The 18,512-nt window shown below is 45.4% G+C and overlaps 1 protein-coding gene across 1 annotated transcript; it reads left to right on the top strand.

Annotated features, from left to right (window-relative positions):
• The first annotated feature begins 5,215 nt into the window (after nt 1-5,215).
• LOC124260238 lies at nt 5,216-17,949 on the top strand. The gene is made up of 6 exons (XM_046694493.1): nt 5,216-5,385; nt 6,201-6,375; nt 11,808-11,932; nt 14,455-14,551; nt 15,705-15,839; nt 17,767-17,949. The coding sequence occupies exons 1-6, from the start codon at nt 5,346-5,348 to the stop codon at nt 17,771-17,773; spliced, it is 579 nt and encodes a 192-aa protein (XP_046550449.1). The 5' UTR covers nt 5,216-5,345; the 3' UTR covers nt 17,774-17,949.
• Nucleotides 17,950-18,512: the final 563 nt, after the last annotated feature.

The raw sequence follows: 18,512 nt of genomic DNA, 5'->3' as shown, positions 1-18,512 counted from the left end.
TTGATGTATCCACAATGGTTGTCTATTTTCTTAATTAAGATATGACTTTTGTATTAACTGCATACGTTTATACATTGATGTATGAACAATGTCGTTCAGTGATATTCTAACAACATGGAATTCGCCAGCAATGTCCTAATTGTTGATAACATTCATTTTTTATCCACTTTGTTATAAGTTTTCATAATACGACGATGACCGCAAAAGGGATCCTTCATGAACACGTAATGCGTGATGATGTAGGTCAGACCTGTTGCATTGAGACTGATGAATAACCAAATACATGTAGAGTCACGATGACTGCAGCACTCATCAAGTATCTGGCACCACATTAGATCTCTAAGGAAACCGTGCTCATGGGAATCTCCGTTGGGACAAGTTCTTTGACACCGTAATATACTATTATCACGCTAATACCACACAGCTGACAGCGGGAGCCCTGGACACATCACGTGGCCGTCAAACATTCATATGAGTCAGACCCAAACATCCTCCTCCAATCACCTGATGAAATTTGTGATGGTGGTTGGTTTTGGGACAGTCGAACAGGTGCATTTCAGTTCGGTCAACACTTTAGTTCATGATACCCTATCTTTCTAAGAGTACATGAGAAGATATCTAACGAAACACGCTCACTAAATTTTATTTCTTATCGCTGCCAGTGCATTAAACCAACTAACTAACACCAACACGCAATGCAACACTAGTTCAACAACCAACTGAAGTCAAATGGTTTCGCTCGTGTGACACTGATAATTCTCCTCAAACGTCTCCATCGCGTCGGGCTGTCGTCCCACATCACAATACACTCCATGATATCACATAAGTACTGTTTAAAGATGAAGGTTTGAATATTATAGATAGATCCGCTCATTCACTCACTCACTCACACATTCACTTATGTCTTTCGAGATTCTTTGGAGGATAACATTCCACTGGATACATATTTTGTTATCCTGTTTATTTTTCCATCACAGGGGATACATATTTCAGTGTAAAAACGGCTAAGGATCTCTATAATAGTGTTAACTGTCATTTAATTATTTGATTTTTAAAAGAAATAGATTTGATTGATAAATTTTGATTGATATGTTTTGTAGACAGGTGTGTTTTTTTAGTATTAGTGGTTTAAATTAGAAACTGAGATTGTGAGTGATTGTATCCTCAGAGGGGATAGAAGCATGTAACACTATTGTCAACCTGAGAGGAAAAGTCAGTCCCAAAACATTCGAACAAAATTGTCCTAATTTGAAATACAATTTTAGAGATATATGCCAGTTTTAATTCTTGATACTGTGATGTTATAGTTGATTTTACTGTCTTTCGTCGACAGTTTCTTTTCTTAAATTTATGCATTGTCATGAATTCATAACTATTTGTAGTCACGACATGGTCGAAATACTGCCGCTGTGACTATAAACGTTACCTCACTCACTCACTATACCCAGTTTCATCAAGATTCGTGGACCAAACCTTGTGGAACATCTCTCAATAGTACGCCTAAGCGTTTATAAAACTTCACATTTGTGGGCCTAACTTTGTATAAGACTTCACATTAGTGGGTCTATCCGTTTATAACACCTCACAATAGTGGGCTTAATCTTCTATAACACCTCACAATAGTGGGCTTAACCTTTTATAAAACCTCGCGTTAGTGGGCCTAACCCTTTATATAACTTTACGTTAGTGTGCCTACACTTATAAAACTTCACATTTGTGGGTTTATCCGTTAATAACACCTCACAATAGTGGGTTTAACCTTTTATAAGAAATCACAATAGTGGGCCTAACCTTTTACAACACCTCACATTAGTGTGTCTAACCTTCTGGAACACCTCACATTAGTGTGTCTAACCTTCTGGAACACCTCACATTAGTGTGTCTAACCTTCTAGAACACCTCACATTAGTGTGTCTCACCTTCTGGAACACCTCACATTAGTGTGTCTAACCTTCTGGAACACCTCACATTAGGGCACCTAACCTTCTGGAACACCTCACATTAGGGGACCTAACCTTCTGGAACCTTCTGGATTACACCTAACCGTCACGTTCACGTTAGGGGACCTAACCTTCTGGAACACCTCACATTAGGAGGACCTAACCTTCTGGAACACCTCACATTAGAGGACCTAACCTTCTGGAACACCTCACATTAGGGGACCTAACCTTCTGGAACACCTCACATTAGGGGACCTAACCGTCTGGAACACCTCACATTAGAGGACCTAACCTTCTGGAACACCTCACATTAGGGCACCTAACCTTCTGGAACACCTCACATTAGGGGACCTAACCTTCTGGAACACCTCACATTAGAGGACCTAACCTTCTGGAACACCTCACATTAGAGGACCTAACCTTCTGGAACACCTCACGTTAGGGGACCTAACCTTCTGGAACACCTCACATTAGGGCACCTAACCGTCTGGAACACCTCACATTAGAGGACCTAACCTTCTGGAACACCTCACATTAGGGCACCTAACCTTCTGGAACACCTCACATTAGGGCACCTAACCTTCTGGAACACCTCACATTAGAGGACCTAACCTTCTGGAACACCTCACATTAGGGGACCTAACCTTCTGGAACACCTCACATTAGGGGACCTAACCTTCTGGAACACCTCACATGAGGGCACATAACCTTCTAGAGCATCGATCTACACAGTTGGGATACGATGACAAGTGTCAACCAAGTCAGCGAGCCTGGCCGTTCTATCACCTTAGTCGCCTCTTACAACAAGCATGGGTTACTGAAAATCAATTCTATTCAATTAACGGGTCTATTATTATGGTAATCAGCCGCAGAGTATTTCAAACGCGTTTGACGCCAACAAAATGTATTTTTGAAATGCGTAAAATAATATTGTCAGATTTTCTTTTAATCAATATGGACTTTTGAAACACCCGTTTTGTCTTCAATGATACAGGCTTTTTGGGGAATCACACTTTCTCGTCAAGAAACATGTTTAGAAAAACGTTGGAGATCACAGTAACATCATTTTTATGAATACGAAGAGTGCACCTAAAGCTTCGTATACCAAATTGTTAGTCCAATTATATTTAAGAGGGGTCATAGCGAAAGGCCATTGTCAGTTGTTATTATTATCTTATCATTATATCACTCCAATTTTAGGACATAATTCTTGCTATACAATGTTAGGGTCATATATAAAGTCAGATTGCCAGCATGACATTTTTACATCGATGAAGTATTAAACCAGAAAAGTGTATGCTTCCCATTATACGTGAGATACATGTACGTTTTATCGACGATCGTATGGCTGTATTATTTCCCTTGTGCTACAATTTGGATTGTTTGCGATTTGATTATCTCAACTATAAGTCAAGTGAAAACATCTCAATGCACGGAAGACTGATATCCAAACATTATAAGCTGTACAATGTCAATGTTGTTTCATTAGTGAATGCGTTGGTTTCTATTAAATGTGTTTCAGTTGCTCCAACATTGTTAATTGTTAAACGATCGACAAAAGTCTGCTTATGCGTGTCGATTTCCGAATTCAAACATCAAGTTAAGACAGATATGTTAGTATGTAAAAGAACTTAGAGTGTGTGAGTTTGGTTTTACGCCGCACTTACCAATATTCCAGCTATATGGCGGCGGTCTGTAAATCATCGAGTCTGTAACAGACAATCCAGGCATCAACAGCATGAACATCGATCTACGCAAGGGGGATACGATGACATGTGTCAACCAAGACATCGAGCCTGACCACGCGATCCCGTAAGTCGCCTTTAACGACAAGCATGGGTTACTGCAAATTCATTCTAACCCGGACCTTCGCGAGTCAAAGAACTTAGAGGGAAACTAACATAAATGTTAATGTACAATTAACAACTGTATTATAAATTTAGCCAGGCTTACACAACAATACAAAATACTGCAAAGCAATTACAGGCCCAGTATAAAGATGAGTTTCAGTAGAGTGATAATAGCAGGGCCCCGTTCCTCAAAGTGATCGTAGCGCTACGACAGTCGTAAGTCTATGTTAAAGTATGGGAGTTACGATCAACTTAGCGCAACGACAGTCGTAAGTCTATGTTAAAGTATGGGAGTTACGATCAACTTAGCGCTACGACAGTCGTAAGTCTATGTTAAAGTATGGGAGTTACGATCATCTTAGCGCTACGACAGTCGTAAGTCTATGTTAAAGTATGGGAGTTACGATCAACTTAACGCTACGACAGTCGTAAGTCTATGTTAAAGTATGGGAGTTACGATCAACTTAGTGCTACGACAGTCGTAAGTCTATGTTAAAGTATGGGAGTTACGATCAACTTAGCGCTGCGACAGTCGTAAGTCTATGTTAAAGTATGGGAGTTACGATCAACTTAGCGCTACGACAGTCGTAAGTCTATGTTAAAGTATGGGAGTGACGATCATCTTAGCGCTACGATCGCTTTGAGGAACAGGGACCTGCAACACAGAGTATCTGTTCCAAAACAGGCATAGGCTATATATAAATGGTGAAAAAATAATAATGAAAATAATGTCGCATGTCATCTGCAGGTTCAGAATAAGACGGGGCGGTGGGGTAGCCGAATGTTTAAAGCGTTGGCTTGTCACGCCGAAGACCCGGGTTTGAATCCCCACATGGGTACAATGTGTGAAGCCCATTTCTGGTGTCCCCTGCCGTGATGTTGCTGGAATATTGCTAAAAGCGGCGTAAAACCAAACTCAGTCAGTCAGTCAGTCAGAATAAGACGCTACTAGAGAATTCTCCAATGTACGGGATGAAATTATGCTAGTATAATCAGTACTGTTCTAGAAATTTACACACTGCATTTGACGCCTAAATATGGCAGCTAGCCCTCTGCCCTCTACTCTATTTTAACAGAAACACTGTATAACAATAACAACGCTGTTTTGCAATGAATAACGGTATTTGCCTTCTTCTCTTTCTTGGTATCCATGCCTCACCTATAAGTTTAAATTTCCTAATTTTCACGCAAGGTAACCAGAACAGAAAAGGCTACAGCTGACCTTTCGCCAGCGCACACGCCAGCTGGAGATTCAGGATGCGTTATTACATACACGTTCTCGGTATTTTTTATTCCGCTACTACAACATTTCCCACGGGATAAATGACCCGGAGCAATCCCACGCTTATAATAACTGCCGGATTATGCTTTAAAAATGACTAGGACTGTGTTCACGGTATATAAATACAGGATGTCGGTACTTTGTGTTCTGTTTGCGCCACAGTTAAGTGGTGTTACGTTCCTGTGCGACTGATAGTTTTCTCTGTTGTGAGAACCGCAGCTAAACATATTGTCACACTACAGGTCGGGAACAAGAAGTGCTTCTGTAACAGCCATGACTCTACCACGAATCCTCATCCTGCTTTTCATCACAGGTAGGTTCGTGTGACGTTCATTACTAATTAATATGTAGGCAAACACAATTTTTATAACGACTTGTTCAAGCCTTGCTTTTTATACGTGTCCGTTGGAAAATCTTCGGATAAAATGTTTAGCTTTGGCAATAATGGTAAACCATGGTCCACGTTGAAAAACACAGAAAATTGCCTTGTTCAAGAAGTATATGCCCATATTTAATGACAACTAATAAATTTACAAACATAATACATGATTAGCATCAAATAAGGGCATTGTAGTTGTGTTTTCAAATTTTCATAGTTTGAGTCTCGCCAAAGTTTGCAATTTTTGGCCAACTCCAAGTTCCAAATGTAAACGTTACCAATGCTGTGGTATATAGAATCTTTCACCAGACACCCACATTCTTGTTACTAGTACCAATACATACGACCATTGCCATGGACTGTTCACCTGAATCAACGACGGGTTTGATCAAAGAACAGTTTGTTCTGGTGCATGATTCTTCCGGTTATCATTGTTGTGAGATGGGTGTTCGACGGTTTAAAACTCCCAAGGCTGCATCATCACTGTAAGCCTTCCAACCACATTTAGCTGACACGCGGTGATTTCCCTGTGTTCACGTCGTTACTCATTTCTCAGGGCCGTGCTGGAATATTGCTCAAAGCGGTATAAAGCCATGCTCAATCACCTTCAAATGCTGATCTGATGGAATTGACGCCATTTTTTTCAATTTACAACTACTGATATATGTAAGCAAATTTACTTTTACTATGTTTTGGTGTGAAGTGTGTAGAGTGATGTATGCTGCTGACACCTGTGTTTTGGTGTGTAGTTGCAGCAGCATCGCGACACCTACAGAAGAGAGACTGGGTTCCTTCCAGCGACTGGGCTCGGTGTGCGGAGCTTGAGCAGCAGGCGCTAGGCAACCTCACCAGTATGAGGCTGATAATGCGAGGCGACGGTTTCACCACTTTGGTTACCAATGGTACCCTGAATCTAGACTGCTCGTAAGTTGAAGTGTTGTGATGTTGCTGATTGTTTCTCCTTCCATGACGTGTATAATATGCTCACAAGGGATAGCACCCTTCCCCTACTTCCCAAATCCGAACACACTGGTACCCCCTCCCGTACCCACAATCCCAACACACTGGCGCCCATTCCCTTACCTCCCAAATCCGAACACACGGGCACAACCTTCTCTACCTCTCCAATCCGAGCACACTGGTACCCCCTCCCGTACCCCCAATCCGAACACACTGGCACCCCCTCCTCTACCTCTCCAATCCGAACACACTGGCACCCGCTCCCCTACCTCCCCAACTCGAACACACTGGCATCCGCTTCCCTACCTCCCCAATTCGAACACACTGGCACCCCCTTCCCTACCCACAATCCCGAACAAACTGGCACCCTTCCCCTACCACCAATCCGAACACACTGGCACCCTCCCTTTTACCTCCCCGATTCGAACACACTGGCGCCCTCCACCTACCTTAATCTGAACACACTGGCACTCTCCCTACCCCCAATCCAAACACACTGGCACCCCCTACCTCCAATCCGAACACACTGGCGCCCTCCACCTACCCTAATCCGAACACACTGGCACCCCCCACACACACACACACCCACCTGAACACAGTGGCACCCCTCCCTACCCCCTAATCCGAACATACGCGCACCCCTCCTCTCCCCCAATCCGAACACACTGGCGCCCCTTACCTACCCCCAATCCGGACACACTGTCTACCCCCCTACCCCCAATCCGAAAACACTGGCACCCCTCTCCTACCCCCAATCCGACTATACGCACCCCTCCTCTACCCCCACCCGAACACACTGGCACCCGGACCCCTACCTCCCCAATACGAACACATTGGCACCCTCCCCTACCCCCAATCCGAACAAACTGGCACCCCTTCCCCCTACCTCCAATCCGAACACACTGGTACCCCCCCTTCCTCCCCAATTCGAACACACTGGCACCCTCTCCTATACCTCACCACCTGGAACACACTGGCACCCCCCCCCTACCTCCCCCCACCTGAACACACTGGTAACCCTCCCCTACCTCCCACCCTGAACACACCACTGGCACCAGCCCCCTACCTCCCCTGAATTCAGAACACACTGGCACCAGCTCCCCTACCTCCCAATTCGAACACACTGGCATCCCCTCCACTACCCCAATCCGAACACACCGGTACCCCTCCTTCCACCTCACCTTCGAACACTGACACCCCGTCCCCTACCTCCCAAATTCCACACTGGCACCCTCTCGCCTACCTCCCCAATCTGAACACACCCTGGCACCCCTCCCTTCCTCCCCACTCCGAACACACTCCGCACCTCTCCCCACCTCCCCACCCGAACACACCTGGCACCCTCTCCCTACCTTCCCACCCGAACACACCCGCACCCTCTCCCCTACCTCCCCACCTGGAACACACTCCCACCCTCTCCCCACCTCCCCACCTCGAACACCCCTCCCCACCCTACCTCCCTACCCCGAACACCCCTCCCCCCTCCCCCACCTCCCCCACCACACCACCAGCACCCGCCCCTACCTCGCCACCCGAACACCACTGGTACCGTCTCCCCACTCTCCCAATGCGACACACTGCAACCCTCCCCTCCCCAATCCCATCCGCCACCCCTCCCCTTGAAATCCGAACACACCTCACCCTCCCTACCTCCCCACCTGAACTGACCCGAACAACACACTGTCACCCCTCTCCTCCTACCCCCCACGAACACACTCGCACCCTCCCCTACCCCCCAATCCGGAACAAACCACTCTGACCCCTCCCCTACCTCCAACTGGACCACACCTGTACCCTCCCTTCCTCCCCCACCTGAACACACTGGCACCCCTCCCCCTACTCCCCACCCGAACACACCCGCACCCTCTCCCTACCCCTCCCCACCACCACTGCACACCCTGCCCTACCCCGTCGAACACCACTGTAACCCTCCACTACCTCCCACTGTAACATACTGCACCCGCCCCTACCTCCCCCACCCGAACACACTGGCACCCCACCTCCTGCACCCCCAATCCAAACCCAAGTCACACACATCCCTCCACTCACCCCCAATCCCCTGCACCCTCCCCACCAACCCTCAAATCACCACCACACCCTGTCCCTCCCCACCCGCAATCCCCAGCACCCTCCCTTACCCCCACCCGAACACACTGGCACCCGTTCCCTTTCCCTCCCCACCCAACACACCACCCCCACCCCTCCCCTTACCCTCCCCATCTCGAACACACACCCGCACCCTCTCCCTCACCCCCCCCACCCGAACACACCCCGCACCCTCCCCTACACCCCTACCTCCCCAACCGGAACACACCGCACCCTCTCCCCCTCACCTCTCACCACCCGAACACACCTCGGCACCCCCTGCCCCCACTCCCCCACCCTGAACACCTTCCCCACCTCCCCCCCCGAACACACCGGCACCAGCTCCCCACCCCTGAATTCCGAACACACTGCATCCCTCCACTACCCCCCAATCCGAACACACAGGTACTACCCTCCCCTTCCACCCCACCCGAACACTGACACCCGTCCCCTACCTCCCCTGACCTCGAAACACACCCGGCACCCTCTCGCCCACCCCCACCTGAACACACTGCACCCCTTCCCTTCCTCCCACCTGAAAACACTCCCGCCCCTCTCCCCTACCTCACCACCCGAACACACCCGCACCCCTGCCCTACCTCCCCCAATTCAATACACTGCAACCCTTCCCCTACCTTCCCACCTGAACACACCCGGCACCAGCTCCCCTACCTCCCGGATCTCCGACACACACTGGCATCCCTCCACTCACCCCCAATCCTGAACCTCACTGGTACCCCTCCCCTTCCACCTCACCCGAACACCGACACCCGTCCCTACCTCCCAAATTGGAACACCTGGCACCCCTCGCCTACCCCCACCCGGACACACACCAGCACCCCCTTCCCTTTCCTCCCCACCCGAACACACCTCAAAACCCTCTCCCCACCCTCCCCACCTGAACACACAGGCACCTCCCCCTACCTCCCCCACCCGAAACACCTGGCACCCTCTCCCCTACTCCCCACCCGGAACACACCCTGCACCCTCCCCTCCTCCTCACCTGAACACACTGGCACCCCGTCTCCCCTACCTCCCCACCTCGAACACACAGGCACCTCTCCCCTACCTCCCCAATTCAGAACACACCTGGCACCCTCTCCCTACCTCCTGAATTCGAACAGACTGGCATCCTCCCAGTACCCTAATCCGGAACACACTGGTACCGCCCTTCCACCTCACCTGAACACTGACACCCCTGTCCCTACCCCCAAATTCCCACACTCCCCCTCTCCCTACCTCCCCAATGCGAACACACTGGCAACCCCTCCCTTACCCCCAATCCGAACATACGCGCACCCTCCTCTACCTCCCCACCTCGAACTGACTGGCACCGTCTCCCCTACCTCCCACCTCAGACACACTGGTACTGTCTCCCCCACCTCCCCAATGCGAACACACTGGCAACCCCTCCCTTACCCCCAATCCGAACATACGCGCACCCCCTCCTCTACCCCCTATTCCGAACAAACTCCCCCTCCTCCTACCCCCCCACCTGAACTGACTGGCACCCGCTCCCTACCTCCCCAATTCGAACACACTCGCACCCGGACCCCTACCTCCCCAATACGAACAAACTGGCACCCTCCCCTACCCCCAATCCGAACAAACTGGCACCCCTTCCCCTACCTCTCCAATCCGAAACACACTGGTACCCTCTTCCTTCCTCCCCACCTGAACACACTGGCACCCCCTGCCCCTTACTCCCCACCTGAACACACTGGCACCCTCTCCCTACTACCTCCCCACCTCGAATACACTGGCACCCCTGCCCCTACCTCTCCCTAAGTCGAACACACTGGTAACCCTCTCACTACCTCCCCAATTGTAATATGCTGGCGCTCGCTCCCCTACCTCCCCAAATCGAACACACACTGGCACCACTTCCTCTACCCCCAATCCAAACACACTGGCATCCCCTCCACTACCCCCAATCAGAGCACACTGGTACCCTCCCCTACCTCCCCACCTCGACACACTGGCACCCTCTCCCTACCTCCCCACCTCGAACACACTGGCACCCTCTCACCCTACCTCCCCACCTCGAACACACTGGCAACCCTCCCCCTTACCCCCCAATCCAAACACACACTCACCCCTCTCTCTACCTCCCCAATCCGAACACACTGGCACCCTCCCCTTCCTCTCCCAATTCGAACACACTGGCACCCCCGCCCCTACTCCCCAATTCGAACACACTGGCACCCTCTCCCCTACCTCCCCAATCCGAACACACTGGCACCGTCTCCCCGTTGTGACAAAAGGAACCAAATCACCACAATCTACAACCTACTGATGCATCCCTGTGAACCCACAACACTGTCACTGAAGGAAAAGTCATGTTGTCGGTTCTACTCTTTAATTATGTCTAGTAAAAAGTGTTTTAAGAAGTCAGGCTGGCGAAATGCAATCTGAAGAGTTAGTTATATTCGTGTTATTCAGGTTGCAAATGCGAAAGTTCTAAAGGAGAATACAATTAATAGTAAGTGTTCAAATCATTTTATAGCCTATATATTTACAACATAATATGACTTTTTTCGTACTGTTTATGACCTCTTATCAACAACGCTGCAAGTGACATAAACCTGTCTCATACATTCTAACCTTCAACTGAACTCAAGCTGTGAAACTTTAAACACATTATCCCTGAAATTGAAATACATTATCTGCTACAAGATTGCTCCTTGTATTGTGTTAGATGTAAAATCTCTTGGTTCTTCAATCTAAGACTGGCTAGTAAACAATTCATTAATTTACTAACTAGCCCGGCTGAGTGTTACTGTTGGAAAATCATGTCATATACTGCGGAGAAGCCCCTTTTATACGAGTGAATTAGCTGACTAGATACCACCGCCCTCGCTCTTCTCTCAACCTTTTATATTTATCGAAAGTGATGGAGGATGTGGTTTGATAAACGTTGAGTCTAGCTCTGGCTAATCTGTACTAATTTCTACAATGATCCCCTTGTGAGGCATATCAAAATATAGTATTGATGTTGCACAGGTTTTATATACGAGCCAAGCTTGATAATACTTGACAATATAGCAATGCCAATGCTGATTTTATTGATGGGTCTGTACACATGGAAAGGTTGTGTAGGGATTCTACATATTCTCATAACAGATCTTGGGGGGTTCAAAATGGCAACGCTTCCAATTACCCCCCTCAGCTGCATGTAACGGGGACAACGACCCTGATCTGGTGATGAACATCACCTGCTTGTCTGGATCACCTGAATTCCTCCATACACATATCTTAATCTGTATGTAATAATAACAAGTTATCGTTATTGTCATACGCAATATTTTCAGATCAGCGACATTGGAAGGGAACAGAAAATTGAGTGATGAGGCTTGGGATGTGTGCGTGAGTAGCACGGACACAGATATTACCATCTTCACCAGCGGTTACAGCCACATCTGCAACAATCAAGAAGGTAGGGATCATAAACACAAATCATTCAAAACTGACCCATGTATTATGTCATCAACAAATAAACATGCAAGAAATGATATTTGCAAATAAACGATATTGTTAAATAGATTTTAATAAAGATATGCTCATTTTGAAACTGAAAAAGTATGGAATTTTAAGATTTTCATTTGGCTCTATTTGGGAGTGAGTGAGTTAGTTAAGATTCAGTTATTATGCCACCTCGTGACTCCCTATGTTGGAAATGCAGGGATGGGTGTACAATATATCAGAAGGATCAACATAGATATTGCGGTTGGAAGCAGCTTTAATCGTGCTTAGACTGCGAAAATGTACCAATATGTACCCAAATCGAAAGCTTCATTTATCGAAACAGGTTAGGAACGAAATGTCTGTCGTTTGAATATAATGTTTCACAACAGAGGCCCATCGCACTTCAAATTTTGTTTTACTAAATTCGGCTGTTTCCAAAACTAAGTATGCAGTGAGAAATCCGGACAGTATTGACTGAAACCTTTAGATGATTCTTGTTTTCCTATAAGATGTAAACTGTGGAAAGCTATACTGATAAGAGTAAAAGAACGTTTAATTGAACAGACCATTTTATTAGTATGACCAGAAATTATTGAGAATTTTAGGAATACGTTTAATTGGATTTCTAGTATAAACAACCTTGACCAGCTATCAAGTGTGTGGTTTCATTCAAGATTCATTCCGTTAATCCTTTTTCATTAGTTTGTGAAGACTTATCCCCGTGTGTTTACTTGATAGCAGACGACATTTTCAGTGATCCTCAGTATGGATGATTTAGAGAAGAGGAAGTTGATTTTAGAGTATTATAACAAGGACGTCAGATCAGCTAAAGTGATTTCAAGTAGAACAGGCATCCCTTTGTCCACTGTTTATCGTGTTTTGAAAAATATTGCAAATGGATATGGCATTGAGCACCAGGGAGGCGCAGGTAGGCCCAGACAATTGACTGTCGGTGACAGGAGGCGGCTTGGTATTCTTGTTTCTAAAAACAAACGATGGTGTTTAGAAAACTTAAGGCTGGATATGATTAATAAAGGAACTGTGGCTGTCTGTAAGGAAACAATTAGAACTGAGCTGCATGCAATGGGTTGGCAGAAAATTCCATCACACATCATGAAACCTGAACAAAAGGAGCAAAGGTTGAACTAGTGCTTACAACATTGAAATTATAACTGGGACAATGTGATCTTCTCAGATGAAAATTCTGTGTGGCTGTTTCCTAAAACACTGAAATTCTGGACCAAACAAACTGAAAAACCTTTGTATCCGCGCCCAAAGTACAGTCCGAAATTTAACGTGTGGGATGGCATATCTGTTTTAAGGGCAACGCCCCTCTGTGTATTTGAAGGGAATATGAACAGTGAGCGGTACCCAGATATTCTCGAGGGACATTTACTTCCGTCTGCTCACGTGTTCTAGGGAAATGTTTTGATTTTCCAGCAGGACAACGACCCAAAACATCGTTCAAAGCATTCACAGGCCTTGTTTCGGACCCAAAATATGACATTATTAGATTGGCCAAGCTATAGCCCTGACCTAAATCCAATAGAAAATGTTTGGGGACTTATGAAGGAAAGTGTCAATAAGACAAATCTGACAAATATTGGGACAGCATGGACCACGACTTTCTAACTTCTTTGATCAGTAGTATGCCCCGCCGCACTGAAGCCAGCTGCAGCATTGCTGCCCATGGTGACTTGACAAAATACTAACTGTTCACCTGTATTGGAATCTGGAGTTATGTTCTGCTAATATTCACATTTAATACGTGAGTAATGAGTGAAAAAAATACAAAAAAATACAATCTTTAAATTCTCAATAATTTCTGGTTGTACTATAAAAAAATTGTAAATCAAGATCATCCTAAGACCCATCGCACTTGTTTATTGCTGAGGCATAAGGTTAGTCAGTTCAAAAATGAATTAAGGAAACTTGCAATTAAAACGAATCTGAACTTTGTGAGGTTGTAAAAGTGGAAATGCGTATTCTAATTTAACAGATCATTTAAACAAATGTTAATCGAAATCGCTCAAAAAGATCATGAAAACATGAAATGCACATTATTATTTTCAATGTGAATTGTTAAAAGTTGACAGATACAGTTTAAATAATTCACCGTATAGTCCCAAATACACCAGTCAGTTGCGCAATTTGATATTGAGTGGAAATGGAGACGTACCAGCACAGGTAACCACTCTTCTTTCAAATATGTACATATATATATGTAATACAATTAGATGTTCATATTGTTCCCACTGTTCTTCTCTCTTTCCATTTCTTTTCTTTAAATGTATGTTCACTTGTGTAAATACCAGGGAAAATGTGTTCACAGTCTGGTGTCCCATACTCCTTTTATGAATAAGTTTTCACCACTCATGACAAGCAACCCCATACATTTTCCCTACACGTGTACTGTTTTATACTTAGCTTCAATCCCCGCACAGAATCGTCATGATATGGCATGACAATGCTTTTCCTACATTGTGTTTTAAGCCTTCATCCAGTCGGAGGCCTGTCTGAGCAGCGGTGCCCCAGTAGAGGCGAGACGTAGTTGTCACATCGACACCACAGATTATGAAAGAAGATGCCGGTAAGACGTAGTACCACCTTGCTCTATTCAACCCGTGAGAATAACCTGTCTTGATCATCTTACGAAACAAATATCAGATTGAATCACGCAGGCGATGCACGATGTTTATTGTTGCGTGCTAAATTAACTGACAAACTGACAACAATCGTCTATCTAACAGACAGATATACTCAGCTGTGAAAGAGAGGTCGTTTTATGACCGTGAGTAAAGCTGAAGTGTTTTTTAAAAAATATATCACTCGCTTCAGCAGTATGCGGCTAAGGGCAGTCAAGACAGTCTCCACATAAGACTTACAGTTAGTCTATTCGTCTGCATAATTTTAACAGATTTAAAAAGAGTTCAAATGAGAAATAAGATTTCCTGAAAATGACAAATTCTACACTTGCTTCATTTAGGCCTTTAGCATTGCAGAAATGGGTGGGCGGAAGGGTACAATAATTCGCTTCAGGGACTGTGGGACAGACAGCCTCCACTTAAACAATGACATAACTGTGATGTTTCACTGGTTCCTCATTAAGACATAATACGGTGGTTTGGTGTCGATATGTTATAACGTTGAGCATTAGAAACAGAATAAGTTGAAAAGGAAAAGGTTTAGGTGCTATTCACAGACATATGCCAGTGATCAGCTGGATCTGTAGAATACTATGCAAATACAAGACGGCAAGCTGCTACTGAATACCTTGAAATTAAAGATAAATATTTTTTGTAACAAAAGGATGTTTGTAACTAGGAAGGGATAAGCCATTGAGGACAAAATGAGAGTTATTGTTCCTGTCTGAAAATTTATTATTTTTTGCTTTTGCCAATGGGGTTTTGAACTATTTTAATAAGATTGACAAACGGTGATAGCGAATGCGTTTCACAGTATCGATTCTGATAGAGCAGGTTACATACAATCATTTTGTGTAAACTGAGCACCATATAAGAAGTGTTGCTTGTCAGTGGAGTGGGTAAGACGCCATGAGAATGCCAACGTCTCTTCATAATCGCGTTGGCGTTACTTATTTCATTGTTTTCATTGATGTTTTTATATAACATATTTACTTCAAGCCGAAAGACGTAAACTCTCGGGTCAGAAGTGATCCTGGGCAACCCATGCATGCCATTGTATTATGGGAGTAGACTGATGCTAAATGATCTCTTATTCAGTGAAGAACCTGTTTGCAATGAAAACAACCTCCAACTCAGAAGTGAGTGTTCCGGACAAATAGCATCTCTTCTACGACACATGGCTGCCATTGAGTTCGGGCCCTTCATGGACGTCAATTACTGTATTTACCGAGTGTAAGTAGCAACACGGGTCTGCAGTAGTCTTGTGTACGTTGAGTTCGGGCCCTTCATGGGCGACAACTGTATTTACCGAGTGTAAGTAGCAACACGGGTCTGCAGTAGTCTTGTGTACGTTGAGTTCGGGCCCTTCATGGACGACAACTGTATTTACCGAGTGTAAGTAGCAACACGGGTCTGCAGTAGTCCTGTGTACATTGAGTTCGGGCCCTTCATGGACGACAACTGTATTTACCGAGTGTAAGTAGCAACACGGGTCTGCAGTAGTCTTGTGTACGTTGAGTTCGGGCCCTTCATGGACGACAACTGTATTTACCGAGTGTAAGTAGCAACACGGGCCTGCAGTAGTCTTGTGTACATTGAGTTCGGGCCCTTCATGGACGACAACTGTATTTACCGAGTGTAAGTAGCAACACGGGCCCGCAGTAGTCTTGTGTACATTGAGTTCGGGCCCTTCATGGATGACAACTGTATTTACCGACTGTAAGTAACAACACGGGTCTGCAGTAGTCTTGTGTACGTTGAGTTCGGGCCCTTCATGGACGACAACTGTATTTACCGAGTGTAAGTAGCAACACGGGCCTGCAGTAGTCCTGTGTACATTGAGTTCGGGCCCTTCATGGACGACAACTGTATTTACCGAGTGTAAGTAACAACACGGGTCTGCAGTAGTCCTGTGTACATTGAGTTCGGGCCCTTCATGGACGACAACTGTATTTACCGATGGACGTAGCAACACGGGTCTGCAGTATTTACCGTACGTAAGTTCGGGCTCTTCATGGACGACAACAACACGGGTCTGCAGTAGTCCTGTGTACATTGAGTTCGGGCCCTTCATGGACGACAACTGTATTTACCGAGTGTAAGTAGCAACACGGGCCTGCAGTAGTCCTGTGTACATTGAGTTCGGGCCCTTCATGGACGACAACTGTATTTACCGAGTGTAAGTAGCAACACGGGTCTGCAGTAGTCCTGTGTACATTGAGTTCGGGCCCTTCATGGACGACAACTGTATTTACCGAGTGTAAGTAGCAACACGGGACTGCAGTAATCCTGTGTACATTGAGTTCGGGCCCTTCATGGACGACAACTGTATTAACCGAGTGTAAGTAGCAACACGGGACTGCAGTAGTCCTGTGTACATTGAGTTCGGGCCCTTCATGGACGACAACTCTGTTTACAATAAGAAATACATGTTTTCACCTGCAAACCCTCAGGCCTACCTAGGGTTATATATACCAACCCTGACCACGTGAATGACAATGAGAGAACAAATGTACAACTAATTATGCAACTTGTGCAATGAAATTAGTATGTACATATGAAATTAAATTGTTATTTTTATGGCGATCGGGTTGCTTGGCTTTGGAAAACCTTTTTAAAAATAATATAGATGGAGCAGGATCGAGCTGGCCTGGGTTTATTACGAATGTGCAAGGGGAGAGTATTCGTTATTGAATCATGGCATAAATTCCCACCACCTGGGGGAACTTTAGACATGGCATTGTCATTAGATTTCACGTCGGGATGAAAATTCTGGGCAGGCAGTGGATGGGAAACACCTTACCTCATGAACTCTGATTATGCACACAATGTGTTCGTTTCACGCCGTAGTATGTGTGCCTTATTCAAGCCTTATTCTAATAAATTTCATTTAGTTGTTTCTCGAAGTTGGGAAGTACAATATTCTTGCTTGACCACACTACAAGTATCTGTATTGAAACGTCGCACTCACGAAATAAAAGAGGTTGTTGTCAATATTACACTGAGAGACCGCCATATAGCTGGAATATTGCTGAGTGCGGCGTAAAACTAAAAAACTAAAACACTGAGAGACCATCCGCTCAATTGTAGATTACATCATTGTTCCAGTTTATTTTTCATTTTCGCATAATATTGCAGTGGGTTCTTTTTTCGTTTTCAGATTCTGAATCACCATTGGTTTCAGTTTTTTCCCCGAAAACGTTCCGATTGTCTTGGCAAAGCTATCTGTACACGTCTACCGACACGAATAACACAAGTCAACCCAGAGCATTTGGAACTACATGTAGTTGTATAACATACACGCACGTTCCTCTTTGCAGAATATACCCTTTTCTCAACACTTTATGGTTGTTCCTTGTTAGTGGAATTCCTGTTTCACAATGGTTTCACAAAACTTTCTTCACGAACTTATGACTTTTGTATTTTCTGGATACGTTTATACTTTGATGGGTGGACAATGACATCCAACGACATGTACAGCTGTCTGGTTTACTGAACTCTTTAACATCAGTGAGTGAGTGAGTTTGGTTTTACGCCGCTTTTAGCAATATTCCAGCAATATCACGGCGGGGGACACCAGAAATGAGCTTCACACATTGTACCCATGTGGGGAATCGAACCCGGGTCTTCGGCGTGACGAGCGAACGCTTTAACCATCAGGCTACCCCACCGCCCATATTTAACATCAGGAACTTCGCGATCAATGTCCTGAATTTTCATAATAGAAATGTCCTATTCACTTTGTTATAAGTGTGTTATAAGTTGTCTAATACGACGCTGACCGCACAATGGATCCGTTCATGAACACGTAATGCTTGATGTTGGAGGTCAAACCTAATGCCTAGAGATTGATGAATAACCAAATACACTTAGTGAGTGACTTTAGTTTTACGCCACATTCAGCAA

Source organism: Haliotis rubra, unplaced genomic scaffold (genome assembly GCF_003918875.1).
Source record: "Haliotis rubra isolate DU_JTF1 unplaced genomic scaffold, ASM391887v1 Scf756, whole genome shotgun sequence".
NCBI lineage: Eukaryota > Metazoa > Mollusca > Gastropoda > Lepetellida > Haliotidae > Haliotis > Haliotis rubra.
Note: the sequence above shows the minus strand (reverse complement) of the source record. Positions and strands in the feature narration are given on the sequence as shown.

Bases quoted from the DNA above. Each gene is read 5' to 3' on its own strand.
- LOC124260238 (XM_046694493.1), top strand. From the start codon at position 5,346: ATGACTCTACCACGAATCCTCATCCTGCTTTTCATCACAG. The intron at 5,386-6,200 runs GTAGGTTCGTGT...TTTGGTGTGTAG, and splicing joins CATCCTGCTTTTCATCACAG to TTGCAGCAGCATCGCGACAC. The intron at 6,376-11,807 runs GTAAGTTGAAGT...CAATATTTTCAG, and splicing joins ACCCTGAATCTAGACTGCTC to ATCAGCGACATTGGAAGGGA.